Raw genomic sequence first — 17,412 nt, forward strand, 5'->3', positions numbered from 1 at the left:
TTGTTTAAAGGACATTGCGAAGGGTTATATGATTACGGAAACCCCAAGCCAGTTGAGATATTATTATTCCTTGTTCACAAGACAGGTAGGGGTAACAATAGTACAAGCATATTTCTTAAAAGCTTGATTGACTAACAAAAAACATTTTGGTCACAAGGCCCATGCATTGACATCATCATCTTCCGTCCTCTGTTTACAGATTTAAAAATACGTTTATTTCTTTAATAAGGCATACGGTGCAAAAGATTTATGCCACAGTGACCTAGCAACACAGGATATTTTCATCTATTTTTGTTAGATTACGTAAATGTGATTCTTAAAATTCCTAATCATCATGCCAAAATTGAAAGACTGTGAAAAGACTGTGTCCACAATGTTGGCATTCAACATTTACCTAACCTAGTTACTATCATACATTAAAAAGCGCACATTTCTGCTGTCACCCAGGATTTCGCAGACAGTTGTATAACCGTAAAACACACAAATCAAAGTTCCAAATTAACCGCGGTAAAGATATGTACGTATATGGAATGTTCCAATGTGGGACTTCTGCGCAGAATTCCTGAAGTGGCCCGAAACTACAACAAACATTTGATCACTTTAAATAACGAAAACCTACAATGTCAATGTTCGAGTGAATTTTTAAGCCCTGAAGTAATGGTATTAAACAATTGTTAATTTGTTCCGTACAGTAATGGACAAATCCTCTACCTGACATATATTGTTATGTCAAGATGCTATTCAATGTGACTAGATAGGCAGCAATGCTAAAGATGATTTTTAAAATATGTGGTGACCTATTCACTTTTACAGAGCCTTAAGCCGGAATTTTAGGTCACTTTATTCTATTTGTAGACGTAAAGACATAGTTTAAATATGTTCATATGTTCATGAATGGAATGTTATTGCAATTGGCTGTTACACTGATCCACGTGTGATATTTGATTGCCCCACATACCAAGGCTGTTGGCCAAGTATTTCTATGGCTCTACATAAAGTATTGCAATGTAATCATTTGGTCCGTACAGCAATGTCTTGTCTTTGTGATTATTTAAAATCTTCGATTTTAACCAATTTGATCATACAATGATGTTAATGGTTTGTTATGACATGTCGCAATGCAGCCTGTAGGCTGCCAAGCCAATGTCAGTTTGTATTTCGAAATAAAACAGTCAAGATTGAACACATCCTCCACACAACATAACGTGTTGTGACCTTATCGCAGTCATGGTGTTACTTCTCTGATGATTAACTGAACTGAACCTCACTAGCTAAGGTGACTAAATACGCAGCATTGCTGATGATTGGGACCAGGCTGGTCTGCAAGATGTATATAATAGATTGTACATTTTGTGGATTACACGGTTCAATGTAATATTATGGAGATATGTGATACGCCTCAATTCACTTTTTATTTAATTTCCCATAGTTTTAAAATTGTCTCAAAACTTCTGGCTGCATATTGTAAAGAATCACTGTGTCAGACATTATAGTAAAAATAAAACAACACACATAAATGATTTTTGGATGAAGGAAAGAACTTGTCCACAAATGTATCGTTTCTATTACGAATTCACACATTGATAAATGTAATGGTGCCAATATTTCTAGAACTTGACAATCATATGTGACAGCTTTTCATAATAATGTAAACAATGATTTAAGAACCCAAACAGTAAAACAGCCGTAACTACAAAATACGAAAATCTTACATTTGAGACTTTGGGGCTCGCAATGAACACATATCGATCTAACATTTCTATAACTATCCTTGTGTGACATAATTTTGAAAATCTTTGAGAACTGAAGTTGCTCAAATATATACTTTTTTTATGCCATACAGGTCATATTTTGTGGTCCAAGTCTGTTTTCCTTTGTTGTTATCTACGGAAAAACATCATGCACACTGTCAAAAGACTTGAAAAGACTGTGTCCACAATTGACATTTAACATTTACCTAACCTATAGCTAGTTACTATCATACTTTAAAGAGCGCATGTCCCCTGTCACAAGGAAAGGCGTTGTCCAGAGTTTCGCAGACAGTTGTATAACCGTACAACACATAAATCAAAGCTCCAAATGCACCACGTTGAACATATGTTCGATTATGGACTGTTCCAAGGTAGGACTTCTGTGCAGAATGACTGCAGTAGCCTGGAAACTACGGCAAACATTAGATCACCCTAAATAATAGGAACCTAAAATGTAAATGTTCAACCACTGTTCTATGTACAACCAATTACGCACTAATTATATAAAGTAACGATAAAGACAAGTTTTCAAAACATCTATTCGGCATTTGTGCATTAAAAGAATAATTTAGCTGTCGGCCAAGTATTTGTATCGCTCCTTATAAAATGTGATTATATATCCCGTACAGCAAGGAACGCATCCTCTACACGAAATAAATTGTTATGTAAAGATCCTAGTTAAAGTGAATAAATAGGCAACAATGCTAAAGACGAGGGTGAAATATGCAGTCCCGATTACATGACCTATTTAACTTTACAGAGCCTTAAGCCGAAATTTGCGGTTTATCGTGGGGTCACTGTCATAAATATAATTCTAACTGTAGACGTAAAGACATAGTTTGAATATGTTTATGAATGGAATGTTTTTGGCTGTCACACTGAACCACGTGTGATCTTTGATTGCCCCACATACCCGAGCTGCGGTATGCTCTGTAAATCGTCCTAGTCAGCGTTTGGACGGATTACATCAGCCAATGACCTTTATCTTCTATATAGGTCATTTGGGGGGGGGGGGCTTTTTATGCATGTGCAAACGGACCCCCCTGTCCCTGTACGCAGCACCCAACCAATGATACGCCTTCCTGAGTAAGAGATTGATAGGACGTGGTTACACTGATAATCTTAAACAAACTTCGAAGGCTACAAAGCCTTCACCGCATGTCTGGGTAGCTTAGAATTCACCGCTTACGACTTTGTGGTAAGACTGCCCCGTTCGAAGCCCACACGAGCACAGCATGGCGACCCAGTTGGCTAGGATGACCCGGACCGCTGAGAAGAAACAGCTCTCCGCCCTGAACGGCCAGTTCGCCTCCTACATCGAGAAGGTGCAGGCGCTGAACCAGAGCAATGCCGCCCTGGAGAGTCAGCTGCAGGCCGTCCAGGCCAAAGCTGCCCCCGTAGAAAAGGCGAAGTACGAGGGGATGCTGAGTGCTCTGCGCGCTCAGGTGGACGGGCTGTCTCAGCAGAAGGCTCAGTTGGAGGTTGAGAGGAATAGCTGGCAGTCGCAGGCGGAGGAATGGCAGGGAAAGTACGTTGATAATATGTTATTGTTGTACGAATGCGTGAATGATTTACGCGCTCTCTTGGCACCCAAGGCGCTCACTGCGCGCTTTCTTGGCGCTCATCGTTAGATCCCGTCCTTGGCGCTCTTATGGCGACTGTATCGACCTGGCTCGAAAAGAGTCGCGGAGGTGATGGCGACCTGAGCGACCATGGCGCTTCCAACACGTTCTTTGTGTGCTTTTATGGCTACCTTGGCGATTCCACTACGCTCTCATAGCGCTCTTACCAATTTCAGGTCGCAGAGAGAGAGCGCTGTGAGGGGGTATTACATTATTGTTGTTTACTACCTCCTTATGTTAGCTTCTACCTACAACTTCGCTTGTTGAATCGGTGACGATAAAACATAGTTAAACAATTGGGCTATATCAAATTTTATAAATATGCGTGGTTTTCCTTATCAATAGGTGCGAAGAGCAGTATACGGTGCGCTCGGGGCTGAAGGCCGAAATCGAGAAGAACAAAACGGTTAGTCTTAGTCCATTAGTTCTTTTGACAAAGTGTAAGAAATAAAATAAAAATTTTAAAAACTCTGTGCCCACTAACCTGTTATCTTTCAAACAAGGAACGTTGGATTTTAAGTCGTCTTATGTCTGTTTAAATACAGGTAGCGAGGATCCACTTGATTGACTTATTAGTGGCATAAGTTAACAGTCTGTTCCTTCAGTTAAGAAGTTGTGGGACCTTAGCAAATATTTGAATAAGATTAGTTTCTTTACCGCCATAATACAACCCTCAATACAATTCTTTTACTTGGTTAACTGATTTTTGGTGTATCATGCTACCTATAGCTAAATGTCTAGCCTTTAACGTAACAGACATTAATGTTTTAGGAACTGGCAACCATCAATGCTGCTCGTTCGGGCTTCGAGAGCAGGCTGGTGGCCGCGCAGGGAGAGATCGAGGCCGTGAATAAGAATAACTCTACGGTAAGCACGTCCGTCTGCCTGTCTGTCTGTACGTTACGCCAACCATTCAGTTGTAATAGAAAACAAGCTTAAGTCGCTGCTTATAAAAAACGTCAATCAAATTTGCTCCTTGTCAAATAATCAAGCAATGCATCGATGACCTCTTTTATTAGTAATCAGACTGTAGACGAGAGATCTTTCCAACACATAGTAAAGCCAATCATTTGCAGTAAAATACAAGATAAAGTTTACTCCGCAAATGATACATTATCTTAGGCATGATACGCTATATGTTATATAATAAGTAACAATATATATCTACTCTAGGAAATAACACATAAACCTTATACAAACCTGTTGTTGCATTTTACAGGAGATAGCAGCTATGCGGGGAGAGTTGGCCCAGACCGTGACCTCGATAGAGGCAAAGCAGGCGGCGGTGACAGGACCGGACCTCAGCGACACCCTGAGGGAGATCCGTGAGCAGTACGAGGTGGTCGGCCAGGCGAACAGGCAGGACGCTGAGGCAAAGTACAGGGAAAAGGTGAGAACAGGCAACATTTATCCTGAATTGTTGTGTTTGAAATATAGTTATTTTGTAACATTACGTACAGGTAGAAATACCAAAAACGACCGAGGAACTTAAACTCGTACCTTAAACCAAGGGAACGACGTAAACATGCAAATGTTATGTGTGGACATTTTGTATAATTAGGTGTTGCCGACCAGTTTATACATGGTAGATTATGTTGATGCACCTATATGTAGATGGCTAATGGAATAATGGCGCCTACGAGTTAAATCAGAAATGGCCAACTGTTCGTACAATTTTTAATGATTCAATTTCATTAGATGTTACCAGTTAGCTTTGCCAATGTAAAGCCTAGTATAGCATGCCATTACATACCATTGCTGTTATGTGACAGTTTGTATTTATAACCTAAGTTTGCGGAGATAGCCCTGCAACGGCAGAAAGACAGCGATGCTCTGGCAGCCGCCAGGGCAGAAGTGGCTGAGTTCCAAAAGAAGATCGACACCCTGAGGGCCGAGGCCGAGTCTATCAGGAGCAAGGTGGGTATGTTACCAGTGCAGTCAAACCTGTATTAGCGGCCACCTTTGCATAGCAGCCGCCTAGCCATAGTGGCCACTTTTTGTCGGTCCCTTGAATTTGTAATGATTAAGAAATAGGCTTAGCGGCCACCTGTCCATCGCGGCCACGGCCACACGATTTCCGGTCCCGTTGATACAGAAATACTGCCTATACAACCATACTGCAACCTTATGTCCCCCTGCACCGAGTTTGAAATTGTAGTTTGCGAGGATTTGGAGATCCTGACAGGGTCATTTTGGCGGTAGTAGAAGGTATGCATGAGTTGAGCATTAAAGTGCAAGTCTTTGTCGGTGAATTTACCGATCTAGACAATGTTACTTGGCGAAAAAGATTAGTGGGAACTGAAATCATGTGTAGCTTGCTCATGGTCAATTGATCAACATTTTCTCTACAGTGGCCACCTGTCTATAGTGGCCATATTCCTCCAGTCTAGGGCTGGGTACCGGTACAGAAAATTCAGGTCCAGGTCCGGTTCAGGTCCAGAGGATCAGGTCCAGGTCCGGACCTGAACCTGGACCTGTTTCAGTATGACTCATGCCAATGGTCCATTTCACTAAAAAAAATCTGTTTGGTGGAGTATTAGACTTAGAATGGCGTTTAAAAATCCCACAACGCTAACTGCACATGTACGATTGGCTGTAAAACGTGGTAGAAATTAATATAAACTCGACTCTACTTCACTCTTGTTATTTTCTTCCACCTGCAAGCGCCAAAACGTATGAATGCCTGATAAAATAATCTGTTAATTTTCTAATTGGTCCAACATCCGGTCCACCTAATTTTTTCAGGTCCGGTTTTTCTGGACCGGTCCAATAAGAAAAACCGGTTTTGTACCGGTACACTGTACCGATACCCAGCCCTACTCCAGTCCCTTGAGTGGCCGCTATAGACAGGTTTGACTGTATAGGTAGGGCTGGCTGTTGGGGATACAGTGGGTCTGTGGATTATATCTGAATTTGGCACGCTAAACAGCACGAATAGTAACAATCATTGGACTCCTTGATCACATGCACTGGTACATCGTAGAAAATTTAGGTCGGTGGGCATTTTTAACTGCTATCTTTTGAGCTTGTTTGGACGTATCAAATTTGCTATGAATTTACTCTGTTCTATATGTTCCTATTAATCGTGACAATTCCCTGCTGTGATCATCGCCAGGCAAACTCATACATAATCTGTTCTCTTGTATCTGTAACAGAACATCGCCATGGAAGACGGCATGAACCAAACGGAGGTCCGCATACAGAAGGAGATGGAATCGTACAGGCAGGCCATTGGCAAACGCGAGGCGCAGGTCGAGCAGATGAAGCTGGAGATTGCACAAAATCTCACTAACTACCAGGAGCTGATGAACGTCAAGATGGCGCTCGACCTCGAGATAGCCGCTTACAGGAAGCTGTTGGAGGGAGAGGAGATCAGGTACAGACTGAGTTTTGCCATGTTTTATGTTCCCCTGCGTTCGGCAGACACTGTATTTATTCCTAGCCCTGTCAAAACTTAGAAAAGAGGCTTACAGCAACTTGGGACGTGAAACAGGAAGATGAAAGTCATATTTCACATGAAGTGTACATTTGCCATGATTCCATTCTGTAGCTTAATTTTCTACACTTCTTTTTTTAACCTATTCATAATTCATATCTATGTTTTTTGTTTGTAACTTGTCGAGGTATTTGTTAATTGTAATTTAAAACATCACTGGGTGGGTAGACAATTCAAGTAAAAACAGATGATTTTTACTTCAAGTGCCATTGCGAAAAACTAAAACCCAATGATTATCTGATTGAAGCTAATCTGCACGTCTTTCCACATTCTATTTCGTGTTTTCTCAGTCTATTTCTTTTTGTTCATAAATTAGCCTACGTCTAACCACTATCTTTATTTCTTTATTTGTCCTATAGGCTGGCCGGCCAGGCTTAGTCGCCCTAGCCAGTTCAGACGGCCCAGATCACCGAGCCAGTGGCGGCACCACCTCAGTAAAACTATTCAAACCCCGTCATGGGAGAACGTTAGAACATAAAATAAGATTTTATAGCGAGTCTCTAATACATTAGATTCATGTCACATTCATCAGTACAAAAACTATCAATCAAGGTACCGTCCAAGGAAGAAAAAAGAGGGGATGTCAACATAAAAGATGATAATATCAGAGAATGGACAGTCATGAGACAAATCGAAACACAGATGCTGCAGGAAACCAGGAAGGGTGGGGAAACTTCTTGCCAGATTTTCCCTGGTGCTCGAATACTCGAAAAGTAACTAGATGACACAAAAAGCGCAGATTTTAAAGATGCCATGGTTGAATGGTTCAATGAATGGATTTCTTCACAGTTCATGTTACCCGTGAACACCGTTGCTATTCTGGTAAGACAATTACGAAACGGCACGTCGGTTACAATATATATCAATACAAAAGCATGTTTCTTAGTTACGTAACAATACACTAGGTTGGCGAGAAGCTTGGATGACAAATAGCTACATACAGAGTAAATGATATTTGGGCACTGAGAACCACATGCACGTCACGTTATTCAGTGCACCTTGACCTACTGTGGCATTTTTATCAAATATAGAAGCATCAAACGTAATAAAAGAAGATCAAACGTAAAAAAAATTGAATGGTTCATTGCTTGTGTTTTTTTCTTTTAAAACGTAGACGGAATGTTAAACTGGCTCCCAACACGTGACAATCTAGTCCGATGGGGGAAAATGTTGTCACCTAAGTGTCCACTCTGCCAAGGACGACAAACTCTGTGTCATGTCCTCAACATGTGCCCAGTAGCCCTTAAAGACAGGTACACATGGCGACATAACAGTGTCCTTAGGGAACTGGTCACCACCCTCAAAGTGTGGCACGCCAAAGCAAACCCACAGACCATAATCAGGTGCGATCTGAGCCAGGAGTACATCGAAGGGGGAACGCACACTACAGTCCCTCCAGACATCCTGCCGACTTCACTGGTACCTGACATCACCATTCAGGATCCTGTAGAACAAACATTGAACTTGGTTGAACTTACCGTTCCATTTGAGCAGAATGCACAGCACGCCGATGACAGAAAAATGGCCAAATACGAATGTCTGATCAATGAAATAAACTCGCACAGTAGTTACAGGGCTAGCATTGTTACAGTTGAGGTAGGGAGCAGAGGTTGGATTAACGGCGAGAACACTGCAAAGCTGAAGTCACTCTGTCCGGTCAGTTACAAAGACCGTGAAGTGAGACATCTTAAGAGTAGACTGGGAAAGTGCGCACTCATGCAAGTGTGCATCCTATGCTATCTACTGTGCACGAAACACGCCTACATGGGACTGTACGTCAGGACTGTTTGTCTACAGAAACTAGTTTTGATTCTTGTTTTTTTTAATGAAATGTAACGTTAATGTTTTTAAACGATTTTAATCTGTCCGAGTACATTGTATTCCTTTTATACCTTGCGCCCTCCTGGAAATCAGACAAAGGGCTGTCCTAGGTTTTAGTGTGTATTATTCATCTTGTGTGGAGTAAAGATGATTTTTAACTCTACGAAATAGATCAACAAATGTCAGATAAAGTATAGATGCAATGATTTAGTACATCATCTAAGGCTGTATCATAAATGATAAGTGAATCAAGTTAAACCCTTTTCAGACCGGACTTTTTTGGTTAAAACCGGGAAGCGATTCTCGTGTGCCTCGCTTCCCGCGGACGAAAGACAGAATGAGAGCCCCGGTGTTGGTGGGCGGAAGTGTGAAAAGGCAAGGACGGACATGCGGTCACCACGTGTGAGGTCAGACAAAGACCGGGGACTGGGTTGTCGTAAATTAATAAAAATGACATCACTGACATTTTTCCACCTTGGTAGTGGGGAGGATTGATCTTTTGAGACCCGCCCTTGTAAATCTTTAACTTATCATATAACGAGATATTTATCAGAATGCTGAAGATATATAAAATACATAAGAATAGAAGATTTCAAGACGTTGATGCTATCATACGTAAGATGGCGTAATTATGACGTCATCAAATTGACTATTGGCTGGGACCATTAAAATGGGTATTCTCAGAAAACTTCAAGCTGAGCTACAAACATGTAACAGCAAGTGCAGATACTCACTCACTCACGGTCCTGGCGAATAGCTATGTTGCGAATCCCGTGCAGATAACGGAATAATAATGTTTCTTACGACTTATGCTGCCAATAGCAAAATCGATGACGTCAAAATGACGTCTTTCATATCTACGTTACCAGTTTGGCTTCGCCATCCTATATCCACCATCTTGGATTAAAAAAGATAAAATTTGTTTTCAGAAAATAATAGCAAAAGACAATTGAAATAGACTAATAGTGTTTATTTAAAGATGGAAATAATGCAAAATTTCAGGTAGTTACGTGATAATAAGCTAGCTATTCTTGACCAGGTCATCATCTTAACCAGGTCATAAAAGAACACAGAAATAATTACAAAAATAAATAAATATGGTCCACCATCTTCCATTAAGGTCAATAAGGTCATCAAATAAGCATGTTTTATGCATATTTAGTGATGAAAGATGTTCTAAATAACATACGACTTCATTAATGTAATAAAATAGAAGTAATATAGGAAATGGGAATTGTATACATTGTTATAATCAAAATTAGCCATTTTTGTTAAACATGCCTATCAACTAACGAATGCCATGGCAATACGAAAAAGACTCTATAGAACTGTTGCCAACAAAAGTTTATGAGTATTCATCAAATTTATTTATTTTTCTTTATCAAATCTATTGGCTCCAGCGTAAGCTGTTCTGGCGTTATACGACATAAAAGTTGGCACAGCCCTTTTAAAAGCCCCCACCCCCTCCCGCGTCTGAATAGGGTTAAGTGATTCTGAATGTTACTACCTTCGCCAGAGCGCACTACGGGTTGTATTGAGCTACCCCCCCCCCCCCCCCAACACACACACAGGTTGAATCCCAGGCCCTCTACGGCAGGGTGGCTGATGGTGAATCGCATGGCGTCCTGGTAACTCTTCAGCTTTTCTGGTTCCTCTAATGTTACTTTTGTCACCCAGATCATAAAGAATAAGTATTGAAACTCCCATACTTTTTAAATATATCAATAGTTTTCCAAAGACTTCTCACAGCTATTCCATCCAACACGGTCTAAATCTATCCCTGAAGCTACTGTTTGTACGTTTGGAATGGGGAAGCGCAAGTCTACCACGATCACTGGATTGCACGTCCAAATCTGCTGTTAAAGCCAAATGCTAGACCTGACTGGTCTGACCACACAACGTCGAAATGAAACTGAAGACTATGATTTGAATTATTGCTGATATATCATTAGTAGTATTTATTTGTTATCAATAATATTGTTTCATTAGTTTCATAACCATCAAAATTTATTTATGATTTGTATCGATACTGTTATCAGCAGTAAAATTTGTTTATTATAATTATTGTTATAGTTTATATCAGTTTCATTACTATTATTAGCTCATTCTTTTATTCATTGTATTTAGTTTTCTGTTTGTATGCCACCAAATATACATTTCAGTGTAATTCAGGGCCCCACTTAAAAGCAGTGTAAATCATTGAGTGGGCTACACCGGGTGAAAATTGCAAAAGAATAATATATTGATTAATTTTAAGAACACAGTGCCTTTGTTGGAGGCACGTTAGATTTCATTCGAGGCACCTTGGATTTTGTTGTTCGCGTTATCGAAATCAAAGGGGCCTCCAGAGGATGGTCACAGTTACTCTAGGTAACAAGGTAACATTCACTTTTGTAGATGTACAATTGCATACAACCTGATGAATGTAACACTTTTGAAGATGCTAGAAGGTGTAGAAGAAACCATACTGGCTGCAGAACACTAAAACTAAATACTAATTGCCCCAGCTGGTGCAGGTGGGCTGTCTCCAGCCAATAGGCCATCGAAACAAACTGACTAGCAGGATTCAGCCTTAAGGTCAACTATAGGACCACTTTACTCCTACCAAAAATGGTAATGTAAATATTTTTTTAAATAAACCACAAAACTGCAACAAACTTCTAATGCGTGCTTAAGCGCAATGACTCACATAATCTACCCCCATAGCAAAGGTGATCACAATCCATTCAGAGGTTCTAAAGATATCAGTCCGGAAACACAAACATGTATGTACTGTGATTCGTAACAAAAACGATACCTGTTTTTTTTTTTTTCAAGCAGCTAATAAGCAGGGATTCTTTTGGTCTTATAAAGTACTGTTGCATGTTCTACTAGCTGAAATGTAACTATGGTGGACATCAGAGTTTCAAGCGTGTCTTTGGTTTAAAAGTAACTTTCGTAGTAATACCCTTCAGGCGGTATGATATGGTGCTAAAGCATCTGCCCGTTACACTAGTTCTTTACAGTTTTATCATGGTCACTTCCGAGAACAAGCCGTCACCTCCTGTCCTTAATCTGCTTGGCCCACGCAGCTCGCTATTGGTGAACTGCATCGTTTCAGATTATAGAAACCTATTGGTTCCTGCTTCCAGTGAGGTTTACCAGGGACATAGCAGACCTCAATGTGTCAGCACATCACACGTTCATGCCCTGTCTTTTCAACCAAATGGCTTCATATAGAAAGTATGTAAGTGTGTGTACTTAGAAACCCCATAGTATTTAGGGCAATCAAATGTTTAAGGAAAAACAAATCTTGAAGCTTGAAGGGGATAAGCTTCGGAAGTGTCCTGAATTTTTCTTTCTGTCTATACCAAATAAAATTTATCAACAGTTTATTTACATGCACTGTGTTCGTAATCACCTTTGTATTTCACACTTTGTCTTTATTCTTAAACTTTAAAAACAGGGTGAAACTAGGTTAGAATGCGATGCGTGGAAATAACAGGTTGTTAGTATTTAGGGCAACCAAATGTTTGATTCTTGCGCAGTCCCATACTAGGTACAAAAACACAGGATACCGCTAAGGCTGATTAGAATCGAATCATATGAAAACGAGTGTCAAAATGACTCAGCCGAAAACAAGCGAGGCAATCCGAAGCTCTGTGTGGTCGTCTTTGATCGCCAGTGGTGAAGACGTCAGTAGATCCGGACCCGAATCTCTCAAGGCAAGAACGCGCGCCATCCGAGCCGGCAATGTGATCACATCCCTCGAAGGGCCTGGCGGCACGCAGCAGACCATGGCCGGCGCACGCAAGGCTCGAGTCCAGGAGAGGGAGGAACTATCCGCCATGGACAACCTCTTCGCCTCCTACATTGAAAAAATGCGCTCCCTCCAGCAGCGTAATTACGCCATGGAGGCGCAGGTGCTGAAGCTCCAGGCATCGGAGACAACCGCACACACGAAGACGCTTTACGAGAAGGAAACCAGGGACTTGCGCGCGCTGGTGGACGAGCTGTCCGAGGAAAAGGTCAAGATGGTTCTGGAGAGAAACCAATGGCGGGAACAGGCAGAGGAGTATAGAAGAAAGTAAGTTCTTGTCATGTTTTGTTTTGGGGCTTCGCACAAGCTCCGTTGTATTTGTATTTTATCAAATGCCTATCTTGTAAGTGTTTCACTTCTCATGGAGGAAAAACAATGTAGCAGGTGCCTGACAGGCGTAAGGACACAACCTGCAAAACTGTCAAGAAGACCCAATTTCCACACATATTTGCATCAATTTTCTGAAGACAAAGCCCCAGTCACCTAACATAAGGCTAAGAGTACCTTTGCAGAAACAACGAATAGCTCTCATGGGCGGTGCATGTGTATTATCATGCATGACATGTTTATTGTTGTTTAGATAAGATTTTGTGACTGAACTAGTGCTGTTGTTCTGTGCCATTAGCTGTGTTGAATGTTGATTTGAAGCTTTCCCTGACAGGTGGGAAGATGAGGCAGCCTGGCATGCGGAGCTGAATACTGAGGTTTCAAAGCTCAATAAAGTAAGTGTCATGTGACTTTGGATATATCGGTACTGTAAGCAATATCCAACGGAATAACGAATCTTTCTAGCATGCACAGATTCAAGCGTTTATAATTTCTGCAATGCCTTGTTCGATATCCCCCTCTTTTAGCTGTTCATAAAAGATTTGCACACTCTACGTCTCTTTTTCTCCAGGACGTGTATGCTGTAACGCAAGTACATTTGGACCTGCAGAATAAGATTTCTACGATAAAGGAAGAGATGGATTTCATGATGATGGTGCACAAGCATGTAAGATTACATTCCTGACCATACGTCTTTTCCTGGTAAATTGTAAAAGACCAACACGAGCTACTGACAATTTTTATGCTTACTAATTGAATTGTACAAAAGACGTTAGTCAAGGTTTGCAAAATGGCATTTTGACTTTCCATTGTTGTATTACGTTTCTCAATAATGAATTAAGAAAGAATGGAACTGTAAAATATATTGATAGATGGGCCCTATGGATGACGTCATCAGCTATGAGAAAATACAGCACTTTGGTACTTCAACGAAGCTATGTTTTATGTGCATAATAATGAAGTATACAAACTAACGTTATTAACTACACATCATTAACTGAAACAAACTGGCGCAAACACTAGTTTATAGCTTTGTGTGTGTGTATATATGTGTGTGTGTGTGTTTCCGTGTGTGCGCGTGTGTGTTTGTGTTTGTGTGTGCGATGGATTTCATGATGATGGTGCACAAGCATGTAAGGTTCTTGTGACATTCCTGACCAGTCACCTTATCCTTACAATGGTAAATTGAGAAACACCAACACGAGTCTATGTGTTAAAGATCTGGATACCTTTTCTGTTTTTAGGAACTGAAGCCACTTCAGGACCAGTTGAACGAGAGTCTGTCCATTTCCGCCAAGGATCGGACTCAAGAATCCGGACTTAACGTCATTACTAAGCTGTACGACCTGCGCCAGCAGTATGAAGACTTCTGCCGGGGTATTCAGGATGAAGCAGAGTCCAAGTACAAAGAGAAGGTAAGGTACATATAACTTGTTCGATGCAGTGCTTACATGGTTGGTATGGGAAGGTGTTGAGTAACCAAGCAACTGTAACATATTATCTAGATGGCTGTGGTCTAATGAAGCCAAACGAAATTCTGTTTAGGGATAAAGACAGCGCAGTTCTTTAGAATTGGTGTATGAAAATAGACGTATGGTAGAATATCGTCATAGGTAAAATAATTTCTGGTAATATAATATGAAATGGTAACATAGTAAAATACCCTATTGTGTGTGTTCCTCCAGTTCACCGAGCTTACGCTCGAGCGGGAGCGGGACAACATGACGATGCTGGCCGCCAGAAGTGAGCTGATCACCTCTCAAAAGGAGGTGTCCGATCTTCGAGAACAGTTTAGCACATTGATGACCACCACTGAGACCCTGAAACACGAGGTGGATTGACAAATCATTCAACCCACCAATAGAGGGTAGATATATAGTGTTCTCTGAAACAGGACAATAACACAGCACATCAACATATTATATTGATAATAAACCTTTATTAATAACTTTTTGTGATGTATTATGGGAATTCCCCGTTTTAGGTAAACAAATCAATAAATGACGTCATAATTACGTCATATTACGTCATAATGACATAGAAAAATCAGGAAGTATAAAACTCGACAAGCATAACACCCCCTGCAAATTTGGTGATCGTACAGTAAGCGGTTTTGGAAATGCGAAGTGGGGGGGGGGGGGGGGGCAAAAAACCCCCCCCCCCCTCCCGGGGAAGCCCACAAAACTGGGTAGGGGTAAAAAAAAAACCAAAGTTCCTAATTTCCGACATATTTTAGAAGGGGTTTTATTTAGGGGTAAGGGCCCCCACAGTTCCCCCGGGGAAATTGGCCAGGGACCCGGGTCTTTTCTATAACTACCCGAAAAAACCCCCCAGGGAAAACGGTGGTACCCAAAAATTTAAAATAACCCCCCCTAAACGATCCATATAAGAGAGACAAATTCTTTGTATAACACTTACGTATCTATTAATAATATGTCATACATATTCATACTATGTCGCACAGGTGCATGAGAATTGTAGGTAACAGCTTGACTTTTCAAATCAAAGACAAACTCTGACGTCTGTGTTAATCATTTATAGTAACGGAATACTGCATTTCTGTCGAGTAAATGAGAACTATGTATGTATATATCTTAACTGTAATTGAGTGCAAGTCTTCACAAAAAAACACTTATTGAACAAATGAAAGATTTGTAAAATATTGCTAGAAGCAAATGCAGCTTAGCAAAGAAATCGATTTACTATGCTACAGACAACAAAGGTATCCTCAAGGTAACCTCCTTGTTGGGATCACCGAAGTTTCTGCCTTCCTTTGCCGCCACTGGTTCTCCCCTTGTATTTAACTTCCGCTGGTTTCTTGTGTCTCCCCAAGCTTCACTTGACTCAAACAGTAACTACAAACCTGTCTCAGAGATTTCTTTGTTGTCAAAAGGAGAATTCCCGTACAAAGTTTCGTTTAAAACATGACAGGCGAAGATTGAAGCAGTTCTGCATTGAGGATCGTTGCATTTACAGCGGGGGCACAAAGCATCCTGTTTTTAGTCGTTCTGTTTATGTTCGACTTAAATGAAAATAAGTTTTATTATTTCATTTTCTTTCAGTCTATTTTTGTTTTTAAGACCGTAAATGTTTTTCAAACAAAGAAACGCGCTATTACTGGTAACAGAAGGGCCACCACACTCTGTAATGTCCCTCGTTCCCTTCAGCTGGGGGGGTCATACTTTTTATTGGTCGACGATCTTTATTGGTCGACGATTATGTATCTCTCATTCCGACTGGTCAGAGTCCTGTATACATGTCCCTCTGATTGGTTTGATGTTTCAAAAGTCATTAATATTGGTTGTTTATAAAACAATTCAATTAATGGTTGTTAATGATTTTCCACGTGTTACGGTTCATAAACAGCATGACATGATGCATTCTGATTGATCAACGTCCCCTGGCTATATGATAGTCAAATTTAACAATTACTATTTTTGCAGAGCTCGTCTTCTTCATCTATCAACGTCCAGCAAGTAACGATCACTTCTCAGACAGTCATGTAAACCAGTACACACTACAGACCAACGCCACTACCTCACACCGGGTAGGTTTTAAAACGTGCCGATGATGACTTTATGTTTCCGTTTGAGTGTTAAATTGTAAACATATAGAATGCATTTCCACCTATCATCATCATCATCATCATCATCGAGGGCTGCTTGCCCGGACCAAGTCCACCCTCTCCTTTCAGACACCCCCATAGCGTTCTTTAGGTCCTCGACCCGCAGCCCCACATCACGGGCAAGTTGGTCTATGTAGGTTAGTCAAGGTCGCCCTGCCTGTGTAAACCCGTGTGCTGGCTTCCACAGTACGAGTTCACTAGCAAGCTCTGCTTTGTTTCTAAAACAAAGCGCTGATAATACCAGCAGTACTGCGTATATTGTACGTCAAATTATCTATTCAACATTGCTTGCAATCACATAAGAAAGGTCACATCACATATCTCTAGAGTATTTTATTGTTTCAACTGCATTATCTACAAACTGTATTATCTATCATCTTGCAGGCCATCCTGATCCTTGCAACACTTGACATCAACGGAGGACGTCTAACTAAAGACGTCACAAAAGACTCCTGACAGCGCTCTCGTGGTTGACTTTGTGTTGCAGTTTCACTGAAAATCATTTTGTTAGTTAGTAATCTTCTTTCGGTCACACACCAGTATTCCACTGGAAGGATAACTATAAAATTGTAATTATGTGACACTACAGTTGCTTTATTTGACTGTTTTATAATGAAATAATCATATACTGCTGTCGTATACTATATTCCCGTCATTTTGCGATTACTTTTCCGATTTGTTTTCGAAGAAAAATCAATAAAATATCAAAATGCTTATAGATATGTCTCATTTCATTGTTTATATAGTTTTCCATAGTTGGAAAATGCCAGCTAACTTTAACATTTAGCTGCATATTGTAAAGAGCCACAGTGTCCTAGAATATAGTAAAAATAAATGTTATTTTCATAATAAAATATGATTTTAGTTAGATGAAAAATAGTTTTATCCCTAAATGTATTGTTTTTATTTTAATTCATTTTACACATTGATAAATTTAATGACAACAATATTTACCAAACCGAACACCCATC

At 40.5% G+C, this 17,412-nt stretch overlaps 2 protein-coding genes across 2 annotated transcripts; both read left to right on the top strand.

Moving 5' to 3' along the window:
- The first annotated feature begins 2,925 nt into the window (after nucleotides 1–2,925).
- Nucleotides 2,926–7,933, top strand: LOC118403069 (non-neuronal cytoplasmic intermediate filament protein-like). The gene is made up of 7 exons (XM_035801509.1): nucleotides 2,926–3,279; nucleotides 3,719–3,779; nucleotides 4,145–4,240; nucleotides 4,593–4,763; nucleotides 5,165–5,290; nucleotides 6,529–6,749; nucleotides 7,229–7,933. The coding sequence occupies exons 1-7, from the start codon at nucleotides 2,987–2,989 to the stop codon at nucleotides 7,245–7,247; spliced, it is 987 nt and encodes a 328-aa protein (XP_035657402.1). The 5' UTR covers nucleotides 2,926–2,986; the 3' UTR covers nucleotides 7,248–7,933.
- A 4,359-nt stretch (nucleotides 7,934–12,292) lies between these two features.
- LOC118409117 (non-neuronal cytoplasmic intermediate filament protein-like) lies at nucleotides 12,293–14,657 on the top strand. Its single transcript, XM_035809983.1, has 5 exons — nucleotides 12,293–12,756; nucleotides 13,151–13,211; nucleotides 13,388–13,483; nucleotides 14,061–14,231; nucleotides 14,502–14,657. Exons 1-5 carry the CDS (start codon nucleotides 12,293–12,295, stop codon nucleotides 14,655–14,657), a joined length of 948 nt encoding a protein of 315 aa, XP_035665876.1.
- Nucleotides 14,658–17,412: the final 2,755 nt, after the last annotated feature.

Source organism: Branchiostoma floridae, chromosome 2 (genome assembly GCF_000003815.2).
Source record: "Branchiostoma floridae strain S238N-H82 chromosome 2, Bfl_VNyyK, whole genome shotgun sequence".
Classification (NCBI taxonomy): Eukaryota; Metazoa; Chordata; class Leptocardii; order Amphioxiformes; family Branchiostomatidae; genus Branchiostoma; species Branchiostoma floridae.